Raw genomic sequence first — 25116 nt, forward strand, 5'->3', positions numbered from 1 at the left:
GACTGCTGTGGAAGGTAATCCATCTTGTACTTGAAAAATAAGTGGGGGGAAGTTCAGGTATTTGTGCTGTAGATGTGTGTAAGGGCAGGAAGCAGAAAGATGAGTTAGATTCATACGTGCTGTATTTAGTCACCTTTCTGCCCAACAGAGTTTGTGTTATTTAACGTGTTATTTACATATAATCTGGTTATCTAATTAACAAACTTTTTTTTTTAACTGTATATGGATAGAACAGTGTGAAGTTTACCATTTTGTGCTGCAAATTATTCTTAAACTGTCATGCAAACAGTAGTGTGTGATTGTTGAGTGTGTAATTGGCGTGCCCTTTAACAGGAAAAGACTGCAATAGGAAAGGAGCATTTACTTGCTCGAAAACCTGGAAACACCTATTTTCTTGAACATTTGAAATATAGGGACATATAAGTTTTTATGCTGTAGTTCACCTGGGAAGCTATAACTTACATGCTGACAAAGAGATCTACAAATCATCCACATCACCTATTACCCTGTCAACTAGGCCTATACATTAGATAAACCATGTTCCAGTAATAAGAGCATAAGATTTTTTTTTTCACAGCACAGTAGATAGCACTTAGGTTGCAACCTCGACTTCATTCCATAGCTGTGCACAAATTCAGTGCACTCTGTCTTCGTAACTTATTCATTTTTAATAAAGTAAATATGTAAACAGTCCTTATTGATCTAAAATACCTAACCATTTAATCACTATTAAAAATGGAACAGGATATTATAAATATGTAGAACAATAGGGCATGAAAATGAACTACACAAAAAGCACCCACCTGACAATGCTGGGTCTCTCGGAGTGTACATTGCTAATGGAATGGTGCCACTGCACCTGGTACAAGATCCTTGGTTGGCTGTACACGCTGCATGGCAGACTGCAGTTTAAAATACAAGTCACCAGTGAAAGATTTCCCTCATCAAAATGCCTTCCAGTGAGGTGTTTTCGCAAAGGAGGTGAGCACTCAAGTCACCTGTACAGTGTTCTGTGACACTGCAAATGTTAGCAGCCAGATTGCAAGTAATCCCATCAGCGTGCTTTTATAGATATAAGGAACTGATCTTTTAAAGCTATCATTGATGGGATTTAACTTGGATTTAAAAGCTTTTTCTGAGTATTTCGTTTCTTTACCCTTATGTCTGGCATGCTTTTTGAGAATCAAGAGCATTGAAGGCTTGGGTGTGAGCAGCATGCTTTTGGAGAATCAAGAGCATTGAAGGCTTGGGTGTGAGCAGCAGCCCATCTTCGCCATGGTTTGATACTTCAGACTTTATAATACAAAGGAATACAATTTATAGTTGGGTTGGTGCATTGTTCACACCCCAGGTATTATTTCCTCCCACAGTAAAGAAATTAGTTGGTTTGCTGAAAAGATCCTTGTGATTCACATGAGGCTGTCTGTATCTTCAGAATGAGGACAGTGCCTTGAGACTCGCACTGTGCCATGTCTCCTGGGTTTTGTCAACAGTAATCTGCAATGTACTGGGCACCCTAAGGAGTTCATTGGTCCACACTTCGCTTGATCCTCAAGCCTTCCAGGGTGTTGAAAAATTGCTCATCCATAAGTCAAACATTATTAAAAACTGCCAGAATTTTCCTTAAGGATGACAGATAGGCAGAGTCTCAGAAGGAGGCAATGCTTAGCTGCGCTGTCTCTGTTCAGAAATCTTACTCTGACATAGTCAATCTGGCTGTCATCTAGTGTCTGTTCATCTCCTGGGAATTAAGATTATTGAAAAAAAAAAACATAGGAAGACAACAGTTACTACAGTAAATACATCAGAAATCTGTGATCCCGCTGATCTGGTAAAGACCAAAGAATGCTTGGGTTTTTTAATCTCCTTTTGGCTACTGCTGAAGAAGTCATCTCCATGCAGATAATATTAACTCTTGGCTGCCTGCAATGCCACTTATAACACTGGTGATTCAACAAGAAGCACTGGAAAAATCAGATGAAATAGTACCATTCATTTATTTTGGAGCATTGGCATCCATTCCCACTGGTGCTCAATTACAGAATTTTGCAAAGCTCCTTTGCAAGTCTCTGAGATCATTAGGAGGATTAAAGAAGAAACATCTATCTGATGTTTTCAGTCTTCTGACTCAAATGACATTGTGCAGCGTTTTACTGTAGCGTATGTCAGTAGAACTCCAATATGGGTGATGTTTGCATGAATCTCACTGTAGATAAAGCCAATTTGATATTGAATGGCTTTGGGAAAGCTATCAAAAAAACACTGAAGATTATCTCTGTCCTTCAGACAGACCATGTTTGGTCTCTGCCATATGCTGGCATTTTCAACATCACCTGACATACTGAAATCAGTTGTTCTGACAACTGCTGGGATATCTATCCTTTTGCATTTGCATCTTAGACTTTAGATTAGATATAATTTTTAAACACTTGGCTTCTACAACAGAGTCAGTGTGTTGGCTCAATGCATAGACCAAAATTAATGTTAAGGAACTGAATGTTTTCAAAATGTATTTTGCTTTTTTTTATGTCAAAACTGTCATTTGTACAGGGTTTTTGACTTGCTCCCAACCTAAACAGTAACATGCTTAAAGGCAGATTAGACAAATTCTGAATAAATGGAAACATTTAATATTGTTAGGAATTGTTAATATTGTTAATTGTTAGGAATTATTAGGAATAATTTTGACCCACTGCATGTAGCACAGTGTAGCGGATTAAAATGTTTTTATCAACTTCCCTTCTCAGGAAGGTTTTCAGCTTGTTTCTTTGCCAAGTGTTTTTAATGCATGCTGCTGGCAAGCTATTTGACTCACTGCAAATTGCCTACAAAAGGGGTCCAGTGCATGGTACTGAATTAATTACCCTTCAAAGGCTGCTTTCAGCAACATTGTCAGCAGGAAGAAATGAATGTACCTTACTAGCCTTTAGCTTAATTTCTCTGATTGAAGGTTTTAATCAGAAATGTAATACAGTAAATGACATCTTCTGGTAATGTGACACTTGCGAATTCACAAGTTGCTTGACAGAGTTCCACATCTGAGCCTAATGTGTCAGCCTGAGGTGTTCAGAGAATATTAGAAACTCAGAACACAAAACAAAAGCAGAAAAATAACAAATAAGAAGTAGTAGAGCAAGACAGGATGGTGGCGGAATAATAAAATGCTTTACAAGCAGTGAAAGAATGCATCTAGAATTTTAAACTCCTATTTATGTTTTAAATTAGAGATGTCAAACAAACTGCCTGATGGCAGAGATCAGACATTCACAGAGCTGAGCTCCTCAGTTACACGTGGAATGACCCATGAAGTGTTTACAGAGAAATCCTACTTTTTTTAGGCCACCTGCAACCCAGAGGAATTTCTGCTTTCTCTCAAAAAGCTGACTGCTCCCTCTGGAGCTGCAGGCTTAGTACAATGTACCAGGGGACTAGAAACATTTTTAATACATTTGAAAACACCAAGGCAGTTTATAAGCGACATATTCCTTCCCAGATGCTCTAAATTGGAAAAGACATTTTTGCACTCACTATAAAGTTAAAACATTTGGGCAGCCTTAGTCCAAGATTATGCTATCTATGCAAGTTAAGTGACTGTTGGACAGATAGCATGAGCTGTTATCACACATGAGAAGTAAAAGCAGGCCAGTCACAAGTGTGTAGAGTAAGTCCTAGAGGCTGAGAATAAAAGAGGAAAAAACAGCACATCAAGGAGACATAATGATCTTTAGAGGTTTCTCTGTTAAAATTAAGAAAAGCAGTGAGCAGTAGCAAAGGTCCAAGGCTCATCTAGAAAATGGGTGAAAGATGTAGCAAGGAAACTGTAAAATGGAGGTTGAGTTGAAAGTGACATCACTGCAGGGAAAGGGCTCTAAAAGCTCTAGCAAGAAAAGGAATGAAGTGAAGTCTTCTGCAAGCAGCAAAGCTGCAGGGACTCCGCAAGCCAGTGTGCCTCCCCTTCAGAGCCCGGCTGTCCACTCTGTGAGCTGTCAGGGCAGTGGGAAAGGAGAGGCAGCCTGCTGCAACCTGCGGGTGGTTTGTTACTTCCCAGAGCCCTTGGGCTTAGTGCCAGCCATAAAGTAACCGAAAAAGGTTTTAATGCCTGCAGTAAATGCAAAAAATAAAAGTAATTCTGATCAAATGCCTAGCTGGAGACTTAGTAGGTGCTGGTAATTCAAGAAGAGGCCAAAGAGTAAAGACTCTTCGACTTGAGTGGGTAGTAAAAAGACAGTAAATAATGAGGACAAATGTAGCAACACATAGGAAGGCTTGGAACATTTGAAATCTAAATGATTTGAAAGAATTCTATACAGATAAATGTAGAATAATGAGGTTTATGAGTCTTTATCACATGTTGTAAATATGTGTGGCTTGTAAAATATGACGAATAAAAAAAAGAGCAAGAAAGTTGAAAGATAAGTCTCTTAATATTATTTATGAATAACAAGAAGTGAGTAAGTAGAGAAAAGAGACTGTGTATGAAATAATGAAGACTTTGATGAGTTGTTACCACACAAATCTGTGTGCTTGATAAAATATGAGGAAGGAGTAGAGCCAGAAGACAGGTTTGTGTGGAATAAGAATCAGTGAATGAACAAACAGGAGTTCTAGAATAATATACTAAATAATTATGACTCTAAGGGCTCTCTCAGACCAATATGCTTTTTAAACAAATGGAGTGCACTAATTAAAGGGATTAGAAAGGGAAAGGCAGGTCTGTTGATGACAGAAGCATGAGAAAAAAATAGAAATCAGTAGTTTCTATTCTAATAAATCAAGGAGTAATTGAACCTGGCTGTTCTGTTTCAGTGAGTCTTGTGAGTCTGTTGAGACGCACAAGAGCTTGATTGCCTCCACTGGAGCAGCAAGTTTTGCCCACAAAGAGAGCCACAACCAACTTAGTTAATGCGGAAGACGAAAAGGTGGTACATCGGAGCTCTGTTTTGCATATTTGTGTTCATGCAGCTTCTCCCATTCCTCTGGGAATTCTCAGCACCTTTGCTGATGTCTTGGGAGCACGGAATTCCTACTAGCGACTGTGGTGAATGATGTACTCACAAAGGGGTTAATTTGTACTGGTTACAATTTGTCACCATCAGTTGCGTTTGGTGATATCATAGTGATAAATTAATGTTCTGTCAAGTGGGTCTGGATCTTAGGAAACAAGTCAAAACTTTCAGAAATTTATGGTCTCCAACTTGTGTACATGATTTCATGATCAGTTAGTCTCTCAAGGGATATTTCTTAAGTTTACATACAGACTCTTAAATAATTTTCATTTGAGGAGCTGTTAAGTTTTTTCTTTAGGATACATATTCACTCCACAAAGGTAGGGTGTGTCTATGGAGGTCTAATGTGAACTTTCAACTTGAGAGGGCAACATAACAATGTTTAAATGTGTTGTTTATAGTAACTAATAACAGTTGCTGCTATAGGCATCCTAATGTTTTCGACCCTACACATCTTAACATTATCAAAAGGCTTCTGACTACATTGCTCACTTCATTATTTGAAACCATATTTCCAGGAAATGATACGATTGTATCATTAGTTCCCAAAACCTGAATCCTTGCAGCCAGCAGAAGTGTACTAATGTAGAGTACCTGAGGGCATGGGGCAAAATGCTGAAAGGTATTTTAGTGGAATGTAGCTGTGTAAGTAAGCCCTTAGAAAATCCCCCTAGGTCCTAATCTGCACCATGAGAGTATTTCACTTATTATTCTTCATCCTTGGTGAGATTTGTCTCCTTTATGTTTCAGTCTTCAAATACATAAAAGGCCAAAGCTGCGAAAGAGAGAGTAATTTCTTCACCACGTCCATTCTAGGGTGAAAGTAACAGTTTTGAAGGACAACAGTTCAGATTTAGACAGTATGAAAAAGTTGCCATGAGTAAAGCACTCACACAAAAGCGTTGGAATGGGTTACTTGGTGAAGATACAGAGTTAGACGAGCATCTGTCTGGAGTTATGTAGGTATAGCTGATCTTACCTGAGGCAAAGGAATGGACAAGATAAAGTCCTGTACTTCCTTTCAGCTCTTATTTTCTATGATTCTGTCAGCCTTCAATTAGACCCACTTAGTAATGAGTTCACTTTCCTGCCTCTTGATTTTGATGCATTCTGTTGTGCTGCCATGTTCCAACCTCTATACTAGAATGGGAAGATTTTTATGCTGGAAAGCGTGTACAAGTCTGATATGTCCTAGAGGAAGTTTAAAAGGACACAACCTGTGATGGGGGATTCAGAAAATATGCTACGCCTGTTTAGGCGCTCTTTAGATTTACCTATATAACTTTCTGAAGTTCAACAAAGACCATGTGTCTCACTGCTGCCTTATCTCATTAGTTCAGCTTTTTTTCTAACAGACAGCAATGCCCTATTCTTAGCAGCAGAGAATGAGGTTTTATTCTCTTCTTTCACAAATCATCACCACTAGAGCTGCAGCAAGCTAAATCATGCTATCAGCGAAACCTTTGCATTGGTATTCAATGGCAGAACAAATGGTGTCCTGAAATATGGCTAGAAATGGAAATATATTCTTGATACACCAGCGATTCATAGGACAGCCTGTGTGTCTTCTTCATGAGATAATGGTTTTCCAAATCAATCTTTTGGGCTTGTTTGAATTTTCTTTCAAAATCAAGTCATGATGAAATCACAGTAGTTCTGTCTGTTTGGGAAAGTGTAGCACTGTTTTTGAAGCCAGTACCCTTCTCACCCTCTTGATGTGTCTAACATGTTGCCCCCTACTCTTTTTGTTACAGGCGTGCATGCGTCATTCGAGGCCAGGTGGTAGCAATAGATGGAACACCTTTGGTTGGAGTGAATGTCAGTTTCCTACACCACAATGAGTATGGATACACCATCAGTCGACAAGATGGAAGGTGAGCTGTTTTTGTCACTGTGTAATGTTTTTATAGTTAGGGCCATCTACCACCACATGTGCATGTGCCAAATTCTCATGGAGATCACTGTTCATAGCATGGACTCAGGATGGCATCTGACCCTCTGCTCTGGGAGCACACTTATTTAGAGCTTGGTGTGGTAAAGGAACCACAGAAGAAAGGGAAGAGAGAAAAAAATGTACAGCAACAAGATTAGTGACATTCAAACACCTGGAGTCAAATTCCGACAGTACTGCTGTACCAGCACTTCCTTGACATTTTCAGTAGTTGAGTTTTCCAGAGAACTCCCTGTCTTCCCTCTTTTTTTCTGTCTTCAGATGTAAATCTTGCAAGTAGTTTATTGAGGTGTCAACAAAGTTAACTCCTTTAGCTGATCACCCAAGCCATACAAGTAAAAGTGGGAACAGACTCCTCCCAGAGCCAGAATGGTTAAATTGCTGCTCTGCAGCTAGTCCTGCACAATTCCATCTTCCTTTCTCTTCCCCAACCTTGCAGGACTGAGATGAGTTCTCAGAGAGAGAAGTTCCTATATGTTCTGTACTGCACTCCAGGGTTCATCATCCATTGGCAGTAGGGTCATGATTTGCTCCTGAACTTCAGTTGGATTAAGCTGCTAAAGGCTGCATAAGACTTCATCTCTCTTGGCTGTGTTGTGAATGACAAGAAGTCAGAAGCTATCTTCCAGCAGGGAAAGAGTATAATTTGTCACTGTTTCTACAGGCTTTTTTGTTGTTGTTGTTTATTAGTTTGCCTTAGTTTATAATCGTAAAGAGCATGCATATTTATTTTACCTTAGTTTCTTGTCTTTCAAATCGCACTACTGAAAGTTAATAATTACCATTTCCTATTTACTCTAGTCTGGAAATAGTTGTTCCATTAAAATATGCTACCTGTATTTTGCTGTGAATATAATCGGCGTCATTTGGGAAATGCGATGAGATATGCATAATTAGGTCTGACTTCTTATCACAGATTGTTACCGTCAAAAGTCTCCATAATAGATGCATTCAATAATACAGACGGTGAAGTATCTATTTACATATTACCTTCTGTTGCTTGACTGTGGATGTCAGAAGCTCAGAAAATTGAGACCATGTATATCTTGCCTTCTATGTCTCACTGCTTTGCAGCCCATATTTGCCAAAGGTTCTTCATGGTAGCTCCCAGATCACCTGCCTTACTCACAAGAGGTGATTCAGTGCTCACTGCAGTTAATCGGCATCTTTCCCAAAATCTTCATGTCCTGCACAGAGGGGTCACCTGCTCGGTGTACTCAACCTTTTTCTCCTGCAACTTTTAGAAAAAGGAAAAAGAATATGTTAAGAAAGAAAAGTCCTACCAGGATGTTAGACTTATCCTGTGTATTGTACCTTCATAGATTATAAACATCTCTTTCCTGGCCAGGAATTTTTTGTATAATCCAAAGTGACTGGGTCCACACTTTTTTTGTTACAGATGACTTGTTAATATCAGTTCTGGTTCATAAATAGAGGAGAGAGGGGAAAAATAACAGTGAAGTACTATACCTTGCTATTGATGCATACAGGGAGAAAGCACAGAGAGGTAAATCTTCTTCATTGAATACTAAGGGGACATCAGGAAGATATACTTGAATGATTTTACATGGTAAATTAAGGGCCATAATGAGCAATATAATGTTTTTGTTTGTGATGCACTGAAAGTTGTGGAAATGTGATGATAAAACAAGAAGAAACAAAGCATTTTGTTTTGTCTTTTCCAGTTTTGACCTTGTGGCTGTTGGAGGCATCTCTGTCACTCTAGTTTTTGACAGATCTCCTTTCATATCTGAAAAAAGGACACTTTGGTTGCCTTGGAATAGATTTATCATTGTAGACAAAGTTGTGATGCAAAGAACAGAGTCAGACATACCATCTTGTGACATCAGTGGTTTTATCAGCCCAAATCCGATTGTACTCCCTTCACCCTTGACAGCATTTGGAGGATCCTGTCCAGAAAGAGGAACCGTTATTCCAGAGCTACAGGTAATGAAATTACTTTCAAATTAACAATTTGTTTGTTTGCTGAACAAGTTCTAGACAATGTTAAAAGTTACCATTGACTTAATTAATGAAACCTACAAAATTATTTGGTAATGGTGACAAAACATCTCTAGCATGGAAACATTTGGTTATAATGCAAGTAACAATGAATTTTGACACTGAAAGTCAAACAAATGCATTTATGTTAAATTTGCCCCCCATTATTCATATCCCCCAATTATTCATATCCTTGTGGTATCATTACAGTTTTGCTCATCATTTCTGCCCAAGGCATGTAGACTTCTATTCCATACGCGTGAACACAAAAACACGTAGACACCAAATGCACACATGCTAAAAAATAAAAAAAAATCACTGAAATCAGTGGTTACAATTTGAATTCAAAATTTGCAGTCTCAGACTTTAAATTGTAGAGTTGGTGTATGATGAGTATTCACTGTAGATGTGATGTATCCCTTTGTCTTCCCCTTGTTCCTAGAAAGTTCTGAAAGCGCTGCTGTGAAAAAGATGGTAGCAAATACTGAGCAATTAACTGCTGTGATGTTACTCACTTATCACAATGACACCAATGTAGATCTCTTTAGTACTGTTACGCAAGACGTTTTTCACTTAGTTTATATTTTGTTAATATTTTAAGATACGTTATACCTTACCTCGAAATAGAAGGAGGAGGTGGGGAATCCTATCATGATTTATTATTGAAATCATGATTCATTTATAGTGGTGCACAAAACCATTCCTAAGTTATAGATAAACAGTGCAACTTCACCATACATCAGTGTGAGACATGACCCAATATCCTGTGAAGACTCCAAGAGATTTTTCATCCATTCACAGCTAGTTCTTTACAACAGCATCTCCAGCTACATGTTAGCTGCTTGTCTTTACTACTTTCTACACACCAACACAAAGCAATTTGAACATGATCTTTTGGGTTGTATATATTTAAATGTCTTTTTTTTCTTGAGACTCCCTTGAGTGTTTAGAACCACTTTGTAATTAACCTTGCATTTAACTGGTCTTTTATATGGGACTTAAAAGAGGTTATGTAAGTGGTATGCCCAACACAATACAACTATACCTGTTTCAGATCATGTGAGTCCCAACAGTTTTTTATATGTTGTTTGAACAGTTAGAGTTCAAGCAATAAGACCTCTTTTGATTTCTCTTTTAATTTCACTAAGCAAGTATGGAGAGTATTTTTTAGGCTATCTACAGATATGAATATTTCCATCCTTGTTACTTTTTTCTCTTCAAAGTGTTGAAGAGAAAACAATGAACGGTCTTTATTCTACATGTAAGAGACCTCTGATTGAACTCCATGATGTTTAAACATCTGTGTACCTGTAAAAACATTATCATGGTTCAGCCAGCTGATGGCCACAGGGTTGCTTCACAGAACATACTGAGTGGCACTAAGAATGTTAGTTAAGAATAACTGATGTGCATCAGTAAGAAAAAACTGGGTTACATTCCTTCACATGAGGTCATCTTGTGGTTTTTTTTTGGTTGGTTGGTTGTTGTTTTTTTGAAAAGTGAGGTACCCAGAGATGCAGTCTACTCAGAGAGAAATTGATCCCAGTCCTTTTTTTGGCTTTGGAGGGTCCTTAGAGTGTCAGCTCGTGTTGTACAGTACTGGGAAAAGAATGAAAAATAACCCAGAATAATAGGAGAAGGAGACATATTAACATGTATTAATGCATGAATATTTCTTCCTGCTTTTCTATTAAAAATGAGAAGAGATGTCAAATGCATGACAGAGGGGGCAGCTGGGATGTCAGCAGGAAAGAAGGGGAACACTGCAAATCAGGAACAATAAAGGGAGCAGGATTTCCCTGGCAACACTACATTTCATATGTTGAAACGACAAGCGCTGGCAGGCCTCCAGCTGTACTGCAGCAATCCTATGACAGTGATACTGTTGCAGTATGTAAATAAGAGTGTTTGGAAAGTGAAGAAATATATTGTTAAACAAGAATGATAGGAAAACGGGAATATAAACAAAACAGTTCGTGTTTTTCCAAGCTTGACTAATGTAACATTGTGACAGGTTGGCTTGTTATTACTGAAATAGACTAAAATCATTAACCTTATTAAGGTTTTCAGTGGGTTTTGAGTGACTGTGCTGGCATCCTCCAAGAAGCCGCTCTCTTCTCCTGTCTGTTCCACATCACAGTCATCCCCATAAAAGCTCCTTTCTCTCGAGATCGCAAGAGCTAGCTCCCTTTTTGTAGCTCCGAGGTCCATCATTCAAAAGGTCAAGGCCGAGCTTCTCTTTTTCCCACACAAGTTCACAGTCTTGCAGTGCCTTTCATTGCCAAGGGCTTATCTTCATTGCAGCCAGGAACTGATACTACCCCACCGTGGGCTGAGCCACGCCAGCTTGAATCCAAGTGATTCAGACAATGGCACTGACAGCAGTGCTGTGGGATGTGAACTCCGTTGCACACCCTGGGCACTCACCTGTTAGCGAGATGACAGATGCCCATGCTGCTTCATCTTCGCTGCTGTGCGTCATCAGTTATCTCGTTAGGTTTCCAATGCTGTGCCTTCTTAGGCCATGCCCCTTCTGGCTGGAGTTTAGCCTTATTGCCAGCACTTCTGTGCAGAAACTGCTGTAGCAGGAAGGTTTGTTTTCTTTCTTAGCTCTCCCCAGGTTAGAGTTATTGCTTCCAAAGCAGGATAGTGTCTTCAAATCACAAAGTAACGTATGAAGTGTGTGCATATTTAAAATATATATATATATAATTGTTTTTGATTGCATTTGGGTTTACAACGCTCATCAAATAAACCAAATAATAGAGAGCATTAAGAGCTGTAATGCTTATATGACCACAGAGGTAGTATTTGTTCCTCAGTAGATAAACATAAAGAATTAGAGGAAGAGGTTCTTTATTGAAATAGATGGACTGCCATCCAGTAAGTTTTCATTGTTGGACATTTTGTAATATGCCTGGCTACTGCATTGCTCAAATAAACACAAAAGAGATCAGCATTGTAAGTGGTACTGTGTTCACATCGTGATTGTGAAAACTAAAGTAAGCATCTGTTGTTATTACAAATAAACATAATTGTGCTTTTTTCCTGGCTATAGATATAATGATGTTTTCCTGTTGTTGTTGTTTTTTTTCCCAAGGTGGTCCAGGAGGAAATCCCAATCCCTTCGAGTTTTGTGAAGCTGAGTTATCTGAGCAGTCGAACACCGGGATATAAAACTTTGCTGCGCATTATTCTGACACATGCAACCATCCCTTCTGGAATGACAAAAGTACATCTGATAGTTGCTGTTGAAGGACGTCTGCTTCAGAAATGGTTTCCTGCTGCAGCCAATTTGGTATACACATTTGCCTGGAATAAGACAGATATATATGGACAGAAGGTTTCTGGTCTGGCAGAAGCTATGGGTATGTAGAATTACCTTAATATAAGCAGAAGCACTAACATGCACGAAGCCAGGAAAATAGAGCTTATAAATTTTGTTACCACACTTGCATTGTTTTTACATCGAATGCCTGTTTAGCTAAGGTGACCCATGTGATTTCCTAGGAACATTTATTTTCTTGTTCCTCTGATGTCGTCTTTCCAATTTAATCAATTTGAAAATCCCCATTTCCCTCTGAGAATGGTTATGTACTAACAGCATTATATTCAGCTGTCTTTGTTTTTGAATGTTACTTTGAATATGACCTTTGGTGTGTCATTGGTTCTGTCATTTTTTGGCTGTGACATTTAAAATGTCATTTCCACTTAGGGTTTACAAAATTCTAACTTTTAGGCATCCTTTCTTTCTACATTTCATATCCCCAACAGTTAAGACTTCTTGATTTGTTGTTTAAAAGTATTTCTAAGAAAAATACCACGTTTCATCATCTTTTTTAGCAAGCAGCACAAGCAGCAATTTTGAGAATTGCAACAGAAAAGCTGTCTGTGAAAATACGATTTAGCCAGCCATTGTTGTCATGAATTTCATTATTTGGTTTCTAAAAGACCTGCTATTTCTTTTAATTGATTCTGGGGTTATGTTCCTTAATGGACTAATTCTACAGATACTTTCTATCAAGGTTACTTATTTTATCAGTGGAGCTTAGTACTGTGAATAAGCCTTATCCACTTCTTTAGCAGTTCTGGTTTACTTTTTAAATCAGAGGGATTATAGCAAGAAGCATTGGCAGGATCAGGCTGTAAAATAAGAATAGCAAGGGCTACATGAAGCCAACCATCCTCACAAGGAATGCACCTCATTCGAGAGATCTAAGTGCTGAGGGGCAGCCAGAAGCTTTGTTAAGGACCTGTTGTGTCATCCTTGCAGTTAGTGTGCCTACAAATTGGCCCATGCAAAGACAAAAGGTGCCATCCAGGCTGTGCTAGCTCTGGCAGCTCCCAGCACATCTGTACTTGCCTGTTATCATGTGCTCCCAGACAGGTAGGCTGTGAAGCAGCTGTGCGTAGAGGAGATGGGAGAAAGGAGGAGGATAGTACTTTCTTTCCTACCTAGAGAATGGTGCAGATGTAGCCATTGCTGTCAGCAAAGGATAATGTTAGAATCAAAAATAGAGTATGATTTACATCATGAGTTGCACACAGGAATATACCAGAAAACAAGGAGCTTAATTTAGGGCTGTGGTCCCACAGCCTATTTAAATAGACAGAAGCGCAGGCTGCTGCCAGAGGGGATGTTCCTGTGTTCCCTCCTTCTCCCATGGGCCACCATTCACATACATTTGATCATGAAATGAGCCAGATCAGGAACAAATTCAGCTGAAAACTGAAGCAAACAGAAAATAATTGATAAATTTTCAGCTTCTTTAGTTTCCTGATCTGCTTTGAATGCTAGCAGAGCAGCATGGGTCTTCTCATTTCAGCTGTAGCTCACACATTACAATTGGCCTAGAGAGATCAAATCCACCTTTAGCATGAGGCATCCTGAGTTGCTGCATTATCCCACCTGCTTCCAATCTACCACATCCAGTTCACATCTGCGGAAGGGTGGACAGCTTTACGAAGGGGACAGTAGGTGCTGGCACTGACACAGCGCTCTGGACCCCTGGGTTTGGTATGTGGCAGGGAACAGGAGCATCCTTTTCAGCTCATCTCATGGAACCTCATTGTTCGGGGGCAAATCCAGCCCTAGCTCATTACAGATACAGCTTCCTGCTTGTACTTTGCAGTGACGGAAGGTATTAAATGAGTTGTTGCCTTCACATACACATATTTCTGCAAATCCAGAAATACAGCAAAATTCCAGCATGCCTTTTGGGACACCCACTGGTGATCAGGCAGGACCAGCGATGTCACAGGAGCCACTTGCAGCTTTCTTTGTCTCATTTACACAAGCCCTGTATTCAGGGTCTGTCAACACATGTTAACACTAACCTGTTTGAGATGGAAAAATTAGGTGTGCCAGCTCCCTCTCCATCATTTAAGAGTCTTCTTATGATCATCAGGTCCAGTATGTGCCTGGAATTCAAAACAACTCAAATCAAATACATAACATCTTCTAAATGATACTGTAGTTATAGTAGACTGTAGATGTTTGTAGATTCCCAAATTAGAAGCAGATGAGTTATATGTTTAAATATGAATAAAGCTTACACAATGGTGCTGGGTAACAACTTTTTAATTATTTAATTGGTGCTTTTTTTTTTCTTTTGCTTAGTTTAGTTTAACCACGCTTCTTGCAAAATAGAGACAAAAATCATTATATTTTAAGTGCATTTTTAGCATGCTTTGTTAGATTCTAATAAAGCTTTAATTAGACACACTGTAGTACTCAGAGACCTTTATTGGCATCCATTATATAAATTTTGTCAAAATAATTTTCTCTTCCAGTATATTACCAATATTTAATAATGCATTCTGTTCAAATTTTCATTTTAATTAAATTAAATAGCAGCAGGTTGAAGTCTTGGAACTCAGGAATACAACCATCTGCCTCTGGTTTTATAACTATAAACATCCTTATTCTTCTTCAGGATTATTGACAGAAATGATCGTGTAACCAGTTACAGAAAAGGAGACTTTGAGCATATTTCAACACAAAAATGGTTTTGTTTAAATTTGTATAGAAAATGTTAGCCGGTGTTTAATCTATTCCAGAAGTGTAACACATGGCCATTTTCTTTTCTCAAAGTAACAGCAGAAATGATAAAGTAGCAATTTTTTGTTCTAAGTAAAAATAAGGCCATGTGAATGTTGCCACAAAATCTTCATGGTATAGTTTGCATGCTGTTGTAACCTAACGTAGAAAAAGGAGAGATTTCAATAGAAACCTCAGTAAATGCTCCTGTATAACTCCCTACATGTTCAATCTTTCTCCTGAAAGTCCTTGAATTCCCCACAGCAGGAGGAAGTGGAATGCAAGGATTTCCCCTTCCGGATGCAAATATAAACTCTTGAGAAGAATAGTCTTAGGTCCTCTCAGTTTATTATTCTACTTATTACTTTAGATGAGTTCCTTATATTCATTGTTCAGAGTAAGATGCTGATAAGTACAAATACTTCAGGAGAAGTTGAAGTAGAGGTCACTGTCGTGTTTAATCGTGTCTTTTATTTTTAACCTGTATTTTGGAAGAGCAGCAGGAGAACCAGCAACAGCCCTTAAACCATGATATGCTGGCTCTACTAACAGATTATTCTTAATTCTTCTAAAAATTGTGTGAAAAGTGTAGATTTTTGGTATAGATGATTTCAGTAAATCTTCTGAAATCCATTTTAAGGCTGCAACTGCACTTGTTGGCTGTTAACGTCCAAAGAGATAACTAGTACAGTTCTTCTCCTTCATGCAGTGAAATCTCAGTCAACTAAAAAAAGGGCTATAAATGAATTTAACCAGAAAGTAACACCACACAATGAGGTTAAGTAAAGATTGTCGTTTCACTTACAAAATCACAGTGTTTTTCAAAACCTGCCAGACACAAAATATTTATTTTTCAAGTAGCATTGTAGTTGCTTAGCTGACTTTATAATTGTTACACTTCACCTTGACTATTTTGCATGCAAAACAATTGATAGGAAATTTTCATGGATGGCAGACCAGTGCCTCCCTTTAGATGGTTTGGGACATCCGGTGTTAAAATTACTCAAAAATTCCTTTTTGGAGCCTAAATTGTCAAAAATTCTTAGTGTGCAGAATAGATTTTGTTCTTAAATATAAGTATGTGTAGAAACATATTTGTAAATACGAAGTGAATGTTTGTCTAAGTGTCACTTACTGATGGGAAGGGACAAAAAGGCAGCTACACTAACTGCGAGCATGGAAGAAGGAACTTTTAAGAAAGGGGACTTTAATCTCTAGAGGGTATTTGTCAGCTCAGAAACAGCAGCTATAGGCAGGGAATAGCAGGCACTTTACTGCGTTAGCTACAGTGCTGGTAAGTGTGCCACTGTGGATCCATTGGCACAGATTCTCAGTTGGTGAAAATTGTTATGCCTACCTTGACCTAGATATCAGCATGGTACCTTACAGCAGCTGAAGGTCTGTCCCGTGGGTCTGTGATGGTTCACTTAGCAAGGCTGAGTGACACTGTATTATAGGTCTTTACTCTACTCAAGTATATACATCTGACCCAGGATTGAACGTGTTAAGTGCGTGAATGGAGTAAAGATGCTAACGTGTAGGTGAGCATGAGGTTGCTTCGTAGGAAAAATCTGCCCTTTATCTTCTCCCTGCATTAACACCTAGAAAATAGCATGTTCAGTTACTGAACCTTGATGGCTCATCCCAGCACAGGAGGTCAGTGGCTGTTCTGGAGGAGGCTCCATGCCCGCAGCTGGGCACTCAGACCAGGGAGTCACCTAGAAAGATTGCAGATTTTAGTCAAAAGCGCTCCTGTAAGTGAAAAGTTGAACAGAGCATCCAGACTGAAACCTATAAGTTTTAAATGTACAGTATGTACAGTACTTGAGATATGATTGTTACACATCAAAGTTTAGCTGCAAAAGCAGGTTCTTTCTGCTGAATTGATGAAGCAGCTCTGCTAGTAAAATTGATGTAAGGAACAGCTTTCAGTTTTGCGTAAAAGATTTATCTTAAAAAAAAAAATGCTCCCTACTATTGAGCTGGTCAAAATATTTTGATTGAATCCAGTAAGAGAATTTTGATGATATTAAAACTATTTGTGGTTCAGGTAAAACATACCTAGAACTGCTAGGTAGAAAAAATGAGATGAAAATATTGAAAATGTTGGAAAAGAGTGTTTCTTAAAATATTTTTGTATTTCATCTTAAAATATTTTTGAAGGTATTTTTATTTTGGAAAGGCTAAAATGTGTTAATATTTCCTAGATCAAACTTCTGGGATCTGATGTCAAAACATAACTTTCAATTTGGCAATCCACTTCTGCCCAACTACAGCCCTTATAATTACAGCACGATCTTTAGGTTTTTGTAGGATTGCTACATTTCAAAAATATCCATTTTATGAAAATTTAATATCAATATGCTCACACTTAGCAAAAAAGAAAGCCAGATTGTTTTAACCTGGATTTTGTTTTTCTATTTAGGCTACTGCTCAGATAATTCACAGAAATACAATAAACTATCGAATCAGAAGTCATTGGAGGAGATTTATGTTCTTAAGACAATCTATAACTGATAACACAAAGTTCTCTGCTTAGAAACTGTAGTAACCATAGCTGTAATAACCATTTGACAGTAGCAATCAGGCAGAGGTAATTAATGACATCATTACTTGAAAGGTGAATATCAAAACCTAGAATGAAAATTACCTAGTAGTTCACAGAGAAAAAACTAAACTGATAGATCTTTAATTATTTGTTTACAGTGTCCGTGGGTTATGAATATGAAACATGTCCTGATTTTATTCTGTGGGAGAAAAGAACAGTAATCCTTCAAGGCTTTGAAATGGATGCTTCAAATCTGGGAGGCTGGTCCATAAACAAACATCATGTATTAAATCCACAAAGTGGTAAGTCCTTCCTTTATTAACTGGCCATGCAGAAGAAGAATACAAATTTTAAAGGAATTAATTGTTCAGATTTTCAGTATTACTATTTCTAACGTTTAATCCTCTTTCTTTGAATGTGCACCATCCTTTATTGAGAAATGAACTGTAAATGCCATCTGAAAGCATATTTTTAATGTTCTGGCTCCCAGGTATTAAACACTAATATCCCTAACTGTTGTGATCGCTAGCACAGTTTGGTCATTTGGATGGAAAAAGGGCATGCTCGTTTAGGTTTGTTTTCACACTGCTGGTATGGAAGTACTACATTTTAGGTCAGTTTATGGTGTGTTATATTCTCAGTGAAGTGCCTACATTCCTAATTCATCCTATGACTAACCTTGGTTAGTAGCAGTGTTGGTGGTCACAGCTCTAGGGAGACAAAACATGCATGGAAATGGAACAGCTGAGTGAGAGGTGGCACTTCTAAAACCACCTTGCCAGTCCACTGTGCAGAAGCTTTCGTTGCTGCCCACTTTTCGGAGAAGCACAGTTACTCTTTGGGACAAGCAATCCATTCAAATCCAATCAAAGCATTAGAAAAAAAACTGCAAATGCTTTTTACGTCACACCATTAACGCTGCATACAGATTCTTCAAGCATGGAGACTTGAATCTGTTTTTTCATTGCTTTTGTTTTATTCCTGGTTTGTTTGTTGTGTTTTTTTTTTTTCTTCCCCTAACTTCTTTAATCAGGAATTAAGTCTTAGTGAGATTAAACTATTAAAACAATACTTATAAATGATGCTAACTAGAAAAAAAATATGATTTTTGCAGATAAACAGGTAACTCACTTTGCTTGTGATACTTGGGGTCAGACTTCAGATCACAGAAATCATTTTAGTGCTGGATTCAGTGAAGTTCTCTCAATTTTTTCCTACTGGGAGTCTGTCCACTGAAATCTGTTTCCATCTACAAACTTCTGTAATGAAGATTCATGTACAGATGTATGTCTGCCAGGTTTTTACAAGTTCTGTTGTTGAATGCACAGCTACAGTATAAATATTCCAAATACAAAAGGTCAGATTTAGTTTGTAAATTATCTGGATTTCTGTTTTGATTTAAAATAGTTTGACATTTTAAATAGCAGTTCTTTCATGCTCTGTCTTATTGGTTTGTATAGATTGTCTCTTTTAAATGCCAGCTATTGACATTTAACACAAAGAGAAATCTGACCTCAGTCAGCTCAGCCCCCAACTGTGTGCCCTATAGCCTCCTCCTTAGTGCCAATTTACCACTTGCATAGTTTAATTTCAAGTCTAAATTGCTGGCACTAAGTCCAGTTTATATGACTATCTGCTAACTGCAGTGGTTACTATATCATTCACCCTATAGGCACTAGCATGTTCTCAGATGCTGTAAAACGGACAATTATAATGCGAGTGAGGCTAAACCATTGCCTTCCAGAGTACGGGGTGTGTGGTGACAAATTGCTTACTGGCCCATCGCAGCTGTGTGGCACAGCCTCTCAGGAAATCTGGCGAGCAGTGACCTGTCAGCCACACAGCGCCTCCTCTAAAATCTGCAGCCTGTGCCCTCTTCCCCAGCCCAACAGCGAGAATGGCGAACGTGCGGCCTCTCATACACGCTCCTCTTCCTCATGTGTTCCCAGTGCGCTGGGCACGGTCAAGGCTGAAATCGGAGGGAAGGTGTTCAGATCTTCATCCATTATGCACAGAGACGCAGCCGGGCAGGGTGTAAGCACACGCTTGATTTGCAGTCAGCGAGTCTCCTTTGTGCGCAGGTTGCGTGTGAAGACATCTCCAGCGAGGAGCACAAAGCAGAGCAGTGTCTTGCCTGTTTCTCATGACCATAATAGACTTTATTATGCATAATAGTGCACACCTCGCTCAGACATATATGAATTAGAAAAGCAGTTAGGAACAGACAAATGACGACTGTATCATAGCTAGTACACACCTAACAGAGCAGCCTGCAGGCCCATAGTAAATCAGCAAAACTAAATAGTCAACTTTATCACCAAAAAAAGATAAAAATAACTAGTGCACTTTTGATCTTGAAACTAGTGAACTGCTTGTTGATTTCAGATAAATAAACCATACTTATAATGAGGAGAAGAATATGATTCAAACCTAGAATTATACAATTCAGACTTATCTCCATACAGCTGTGAGTGAAATGAAAAGCGTGAAGAGCCTTCTCAAGTATGAATATATTGAGATTTTCATTTTTAATTAAAGCATTTCTCTGTACATATGGAGGGCTGCACTTCTGAGAAGCATGAAATTTATCCAGTTTTGAAACACTGTCACTGGATTAACTACAGAAATAGCATCGGACGATAACATAAATGTCTTTCTAAAAATTCTCTGTTGCAAATTGCTATTTTGTTTTCAGACTAAAACCACTTTGCTTGCTGAGTTAACTAGTCCTGAAGAACTTATATTTAACTTCAGCCACTAAGCCTTGCTTCCAGCAGCTCTGCTGATGTGCGCGCTGTTCCTGCTCAGGGACGAGGTGGCTATGTTTATCTCCCTCTCCATAACAGCTATTCCTCTTAGAGAGGTTACAAAATAAATAGAATAGAAAAGTTGTGGAATAAATAGATAACAATTATACAGAGTTGGACTTCATAGCACAGTCTAAGCTTTAGAGGGACAAGAACTGACGTGCAGAAACCGTACCAATTAAAAACAATGCTCTGGTGCCACATGTTAATTATCTAAAAAAAAATCTGATTCTTGCAGTTTAGATGTGAAAAATATGTATTCCGATGCATGGCTGTCACCACAAGCTAAAGATTTTAAATGTATACTTTTTTGCATCAATATGAAGCTCACATTGACAGAGGATCAGCTATACTGAACTCCTTTTCTACTTTTCCTTCAGTCCAGAGGGTCGATCCCTTACAATTCATGACATGATCTGAGTTGAATGTTTTCTAACAGAAAGGCGTCAGTCAGTTTGGAAGATCTTCAGGGTATTTCTCATAATCCAGAGGAGAACACATACCATAAATGCTAGTTCCTGTATGAAGTCCTTGTAAAAACGCAGCTGAATACAAGCAAATGCACTATTAACCGATTTTTCAGAGTATTCTCTGAATTAAATTTTTCTTCTGATGGGCAAGTGTATTGATTTCATTTTTATTTATCTGGAGGAAGGAGGAGTACTTTTAAAGGGACTTTATGCTTTACAGTAATTCTAGCCCCAGTGCAACACAGCACTGGCTAAAATTAAAGCAGCAGCTCGAGAGCCTGAAATTAAGTACATGCTTACATTTATTGACAGCAAAAGATACTCTCCAGAGCCCTAATTATTTACTGGCATTTGTATGAGGCAGTTGAACGATTACCTTTACATTGTTAATCTCAGACAAAGGGCAGCATCTTCATTTAGCTGTATTTTTTATCTGGCGCGTAAGGGAGGATATTGCCATTAATTTTGCTGGCATATTTCTAAGATGCCCTTTTTTTTAAGCCAATGTTCAACCAAATACAAGTATTCTGTCCTTTATTGTTCAGATTTTTTTTTAATAGAATTCTCTTGAAAACAGCTGTGGCAACACTTAAATAATTCCACTGAGAATTTTAATTTGGCTTACCTGAGAGCCACAAAAAGAGTTTTACATAAGTGGAGAGAGACAGCACACACACACATACATCCACTGTACTTCAGGAAAACACTGAAGTGTCTCAATGTATCCTTACTGCAGCACCCCAATTCTCAGAGTATCAGGAAGAGTCCTCCAAGTACATTCCCTTGTGTTTATTCCTTTAATTATGCCACTTTTTTCCTGATGAAATGCTGGGATTTCTAAGGGAAATATGAAAATTTTAATGCTCAACTTTCACTCAGAAAAAGTCAAAATTTTACAATAATATGCCATTGAAAAGGTACTTCTTAAACATATTATTACATTGCTGTTTAAAATAAACACTGCAGATATCTACCTGAGAAAATGCATGTTTGCACTGGGTCTGGTGCTAACAACCTAATAGCTGGGAAGAGTCAATAATGTATGCCCCAGAGCAGTACTGAAATAACTGACATGTTGGAAAGTTGTTTTAAACTTTATGGCAGCACATAATATATTCCTATTGGTAAGAAATTCGCTTGTACCTCAGAGTTACTTCTAGCTTGGCTTTGCTGCAGTCTGCACCATTTTTATGTATCATGAAGGACTCACATTTACATTTGAATATTGATTTTGTACTGCCACTCAGTGCTCTTTGTGAAAAATGCATAGTAGTCCTGCTATTAATCTCCTTTAATTAAATATTCAAACTGCCTCAGAAATTCCTCTGCTAACTAATAAAAATTTATGAATAAAATGAATATTAAAGTAGTAATCCCTGAGAAATCAGACAGCACTGCAATTAACAGTCAATTTGTTAGAGCATTAAGTAACCATGAGTTCTCATGATGTTGGCTTTTAAAATAGCCACTCACCACTAATCGACAAAGCAGCGATGGTGAAACTTGGGACTGAACAAAATCGGAAGAGATTAGTGGAGCCCTGTGACGCAGCCTTCAACAGATCTGATGGCCGTTGCTATTTTGCCAATCTGCTGTTCTGTAGGATTTCAAAAGCCCAAATTGCAGAATAGTTTAAGCACTATACATCTGCTTTTTTTTTTTGTCTCCTGTTTTCTCCCCCTTCCTCCCCCTTAGGAATTGTACACAAAGGAAATGGTGAAAACATGTTCATTTCCCAGCAGCCACCAGTCATCTCCACTGTGATGGGCAATGGGCACCAGAGGAGTGTCTCCTGCTCCAACTGCAACGGTCTTGCACTCAACAATAAACTCTTTGCCCCAGTTGCTCTTGCTTCTGGGCCTGACGGGAGTTTGTACATTGGAGACTTCAATTTTGTCAGACGGATCTTTCCCTCTGGAAACTCTATTGGCATATTAGAATTAAGGTAAAAAAATATGGTTAGCTTTGGCTAGTGTTCCCTATCCTGGCTGTGATACACCTATGAAAACTACATTTTTTCTTTGTGCTTTAAAGAGGCATCCACATTTGGTTGCCTCCTGAACACGTGTCTCACTGACTGTCAAACCTGGTCATCAGAAAACATATGCATTGTTTCAAGTCATCAGTTTAAAAAGGCATCCTAAGAGGCGCTTAGAACAGATTTTGCATAATGAATTTCTACAGAATACAGAATTAATAGAGCTAATTATTCTTCTTGTTGGGATTTTCATGCAATCCCCCAAAAAAGTTGAAAATCCCCTTCTCATATGGGCTTTTCATGCAATTTTCCCCAAAAAGGTTTCAAATTCCATGAAGCTTTTAGAAAAACACCCCACCCCTATTCAATAGCAAATATTCACAGTGTCACATCAGATCACAGCACTGCGGCTGCAGACAGACTTACCGTGTTTGAAATTAATACAATTAAATTGTTCTTTATCTGTAACAGGATCTGGCTGGGTTTAAGCAGATGAGCAAACCTGGCATTGCAGACTGATGTGTCCCAGACTGGGCCAGTGCCACTCTTAACAACTCCCCTGCAACTGACTCCTGCTTTGGATTCCCTTTCAGGGCATAGGGAAAGGCAGGAAAGATTTTGGACACCAATGCACTAAATTTCTTTTACTTAGCACCCATGAATTTCTAACTAGCTAACATTGCAGGCAATGAAATTGTGGGTTGATTGTTCAGAATGAACTTGAAAATGTGAAGGTGGTGGGTGGTGAAAAGGAAACAGATTTTGAGAGAAAGAAGCAAATGCCAGGAAAAACAATGTTTTATTTGTATACAGCAGTTAGACAAAGAACATAGTGTTGTGGAGTACTAATATTTCTTGTCTTTTTTTTTTTTTTAAACCTGAACCGGTCTGTCTTACTAGGAATAGAGACACAAGACACAGGTGAGTAAAAAACGCTAACAGTAATAAGTGAAACATGTTGAACATGTCTTACAAAAGACCTGACTAGTAGAAGTTCTTATTTAGGAAAACACTTTGAATTTCATAAATAAAAATGTAAATCAAATTCACCTTTAAGGTGATCTGGTTTGTTCCCTTTGAAGGAATCAAATCAGTTGATCAACTGATTGATCTAAAAACCTGTTTGCTGATCACCAAGCAGCAATGGAGAGGTTTGAACCTGCAAGCTGAGAATGCTATTCATAGCTGTCCTATGCTTTTCATGTTATGCTCATATGATCATAGATATAGCCAGCCAAGCAAACTGGGGTCTGGCAACTAAGGAATAAGAAAAAGGCTTCTGAATCCCCCAAGAGCCTGTGCTTTAGTGGTTCTAGCATACTTGAACTTTAAAATCTGCCTTAATTATGGGGGGGTGCACTAAGAGTACAACAGTCCCAAAGCTGAGGGCAGCACATCGCAGCTTGGTCCTTGCTTCCTCCAGCTACAGCATAAGCAAGTTACTTTTCCCATTTCTATTAAACATTTTGACATTACAATGCAAGCTGTTAAAAAAAAAAAAGTAAGAATTAGTGTTGGACATGAGGCTTCTGCAATAGACTGTGGGATTTGTAACAGTCCACCTGCAGAAATGACGTTGCTGGCTAGGAAGAGACAGCGAGGCACCAAGACACTGTGTACCCTTAGCAACAAACTTCTTGGCATCTAAGTACATAAATGAGATACATGAGCTAAGCTAATGACTGCATGGCATAGCAGGAAGTGCTGCACGGACTGAGCATGCGTTCTGCAGGCTGAGATTACTGGTCAGAATTACTTGGTGTAACCACTAGAATGCTATTGAATACTATAGGTTATTTGCCAGCCTTCTTATAGAAGATGTATTTCATATGTTTTACAATGAAAGGTTAATAAAAATGGAATAATTCCTAGTGCAAGGTTTTATATTTTAACTGAAGGATCATTTCCTTTTGCCTTTATACTAACCTGATCAGTATCTTTGTACACTAATGAAAAGAAGCAAATTGAATGTACTTACTCTGTAATGCATTCAGAACTTCAGTCAGGTTTTTAATTTGGGCGTTTCTTTTGTAAAGTAGATTTTTTTTTAAATAACTACTCATTATAATTGTAGGGGTTTTTTTTGAGTTAAACTTAAGCCTTAGTTAATTCTATTTGTGAAAATATACAAGTGTCCCAGTCCTATTTACCAGAAAATCATCGTTGCCTCTATCCATATCCTACCCAAGTGAAATCCATGGAAGACCTGAGGAAATAACTTGAAGTTATTGCAGTCTTTGAGGGTACGGAGGAGCACTCATTAGTCCCAATCTGTGCTGTTCTGTAAAGGCCACAGCAAGGATAAATACTGGGTT

General features: G+C 38.4%; 1 protein-coding gene across 10 annotated transcripts in view; it reads left to right on the forward strand.

The window, feature by feature from the left end:
- TENM1 (teneurin transmembrane protein 1) overlaps positions 1-25116 on the forward strand; it is a 615716-nt gene that overhangs the window by 528346 nt on the left and 62254 nt on the right. For 9 of the 10 annotated variants that reach the window (XM_040572077.1, XM_040572078.1, XM_040572079.1 and 6 more), the window contains 6 exons: positions 6761-6880; positions 8643-8904; positions 12059-12326; positions 17705-17848; positions 22519-22768; positions 23702-23722. In XM_040572077.1, the coding sequence (XP_040428011.1) occupies positions 6761-6880; positions 8643-8904; positions 12059-12326; positions 17705-17848; positions 22519-22768; positions 23702-23722 (1065 nt within the window). The remainder of the gene's footprint in view (positions 1-6760; positions 6881-8642; positions 8905-12058; positions 12327-17704; positions 17849-22518; positions 22769-23701; positions 23723-25116) is intronic. The other variant, XM_040572084.1, reaches the window with a different exon arrangement.

Source organism: Cygnus olor, chromosome 13, assembly GCF_009769625.2.
Source record: "Cygnus olor isolate bCygOlo1 chromosome 13, bCygOlo1.pri.v2, whole genome shotgun sequence".
Lineage (NCBI taxonomy): Eukaryota > Metazoa > Chordata > Aves > Anseriformes > Anatidae > Cygnus > Cygnus olor.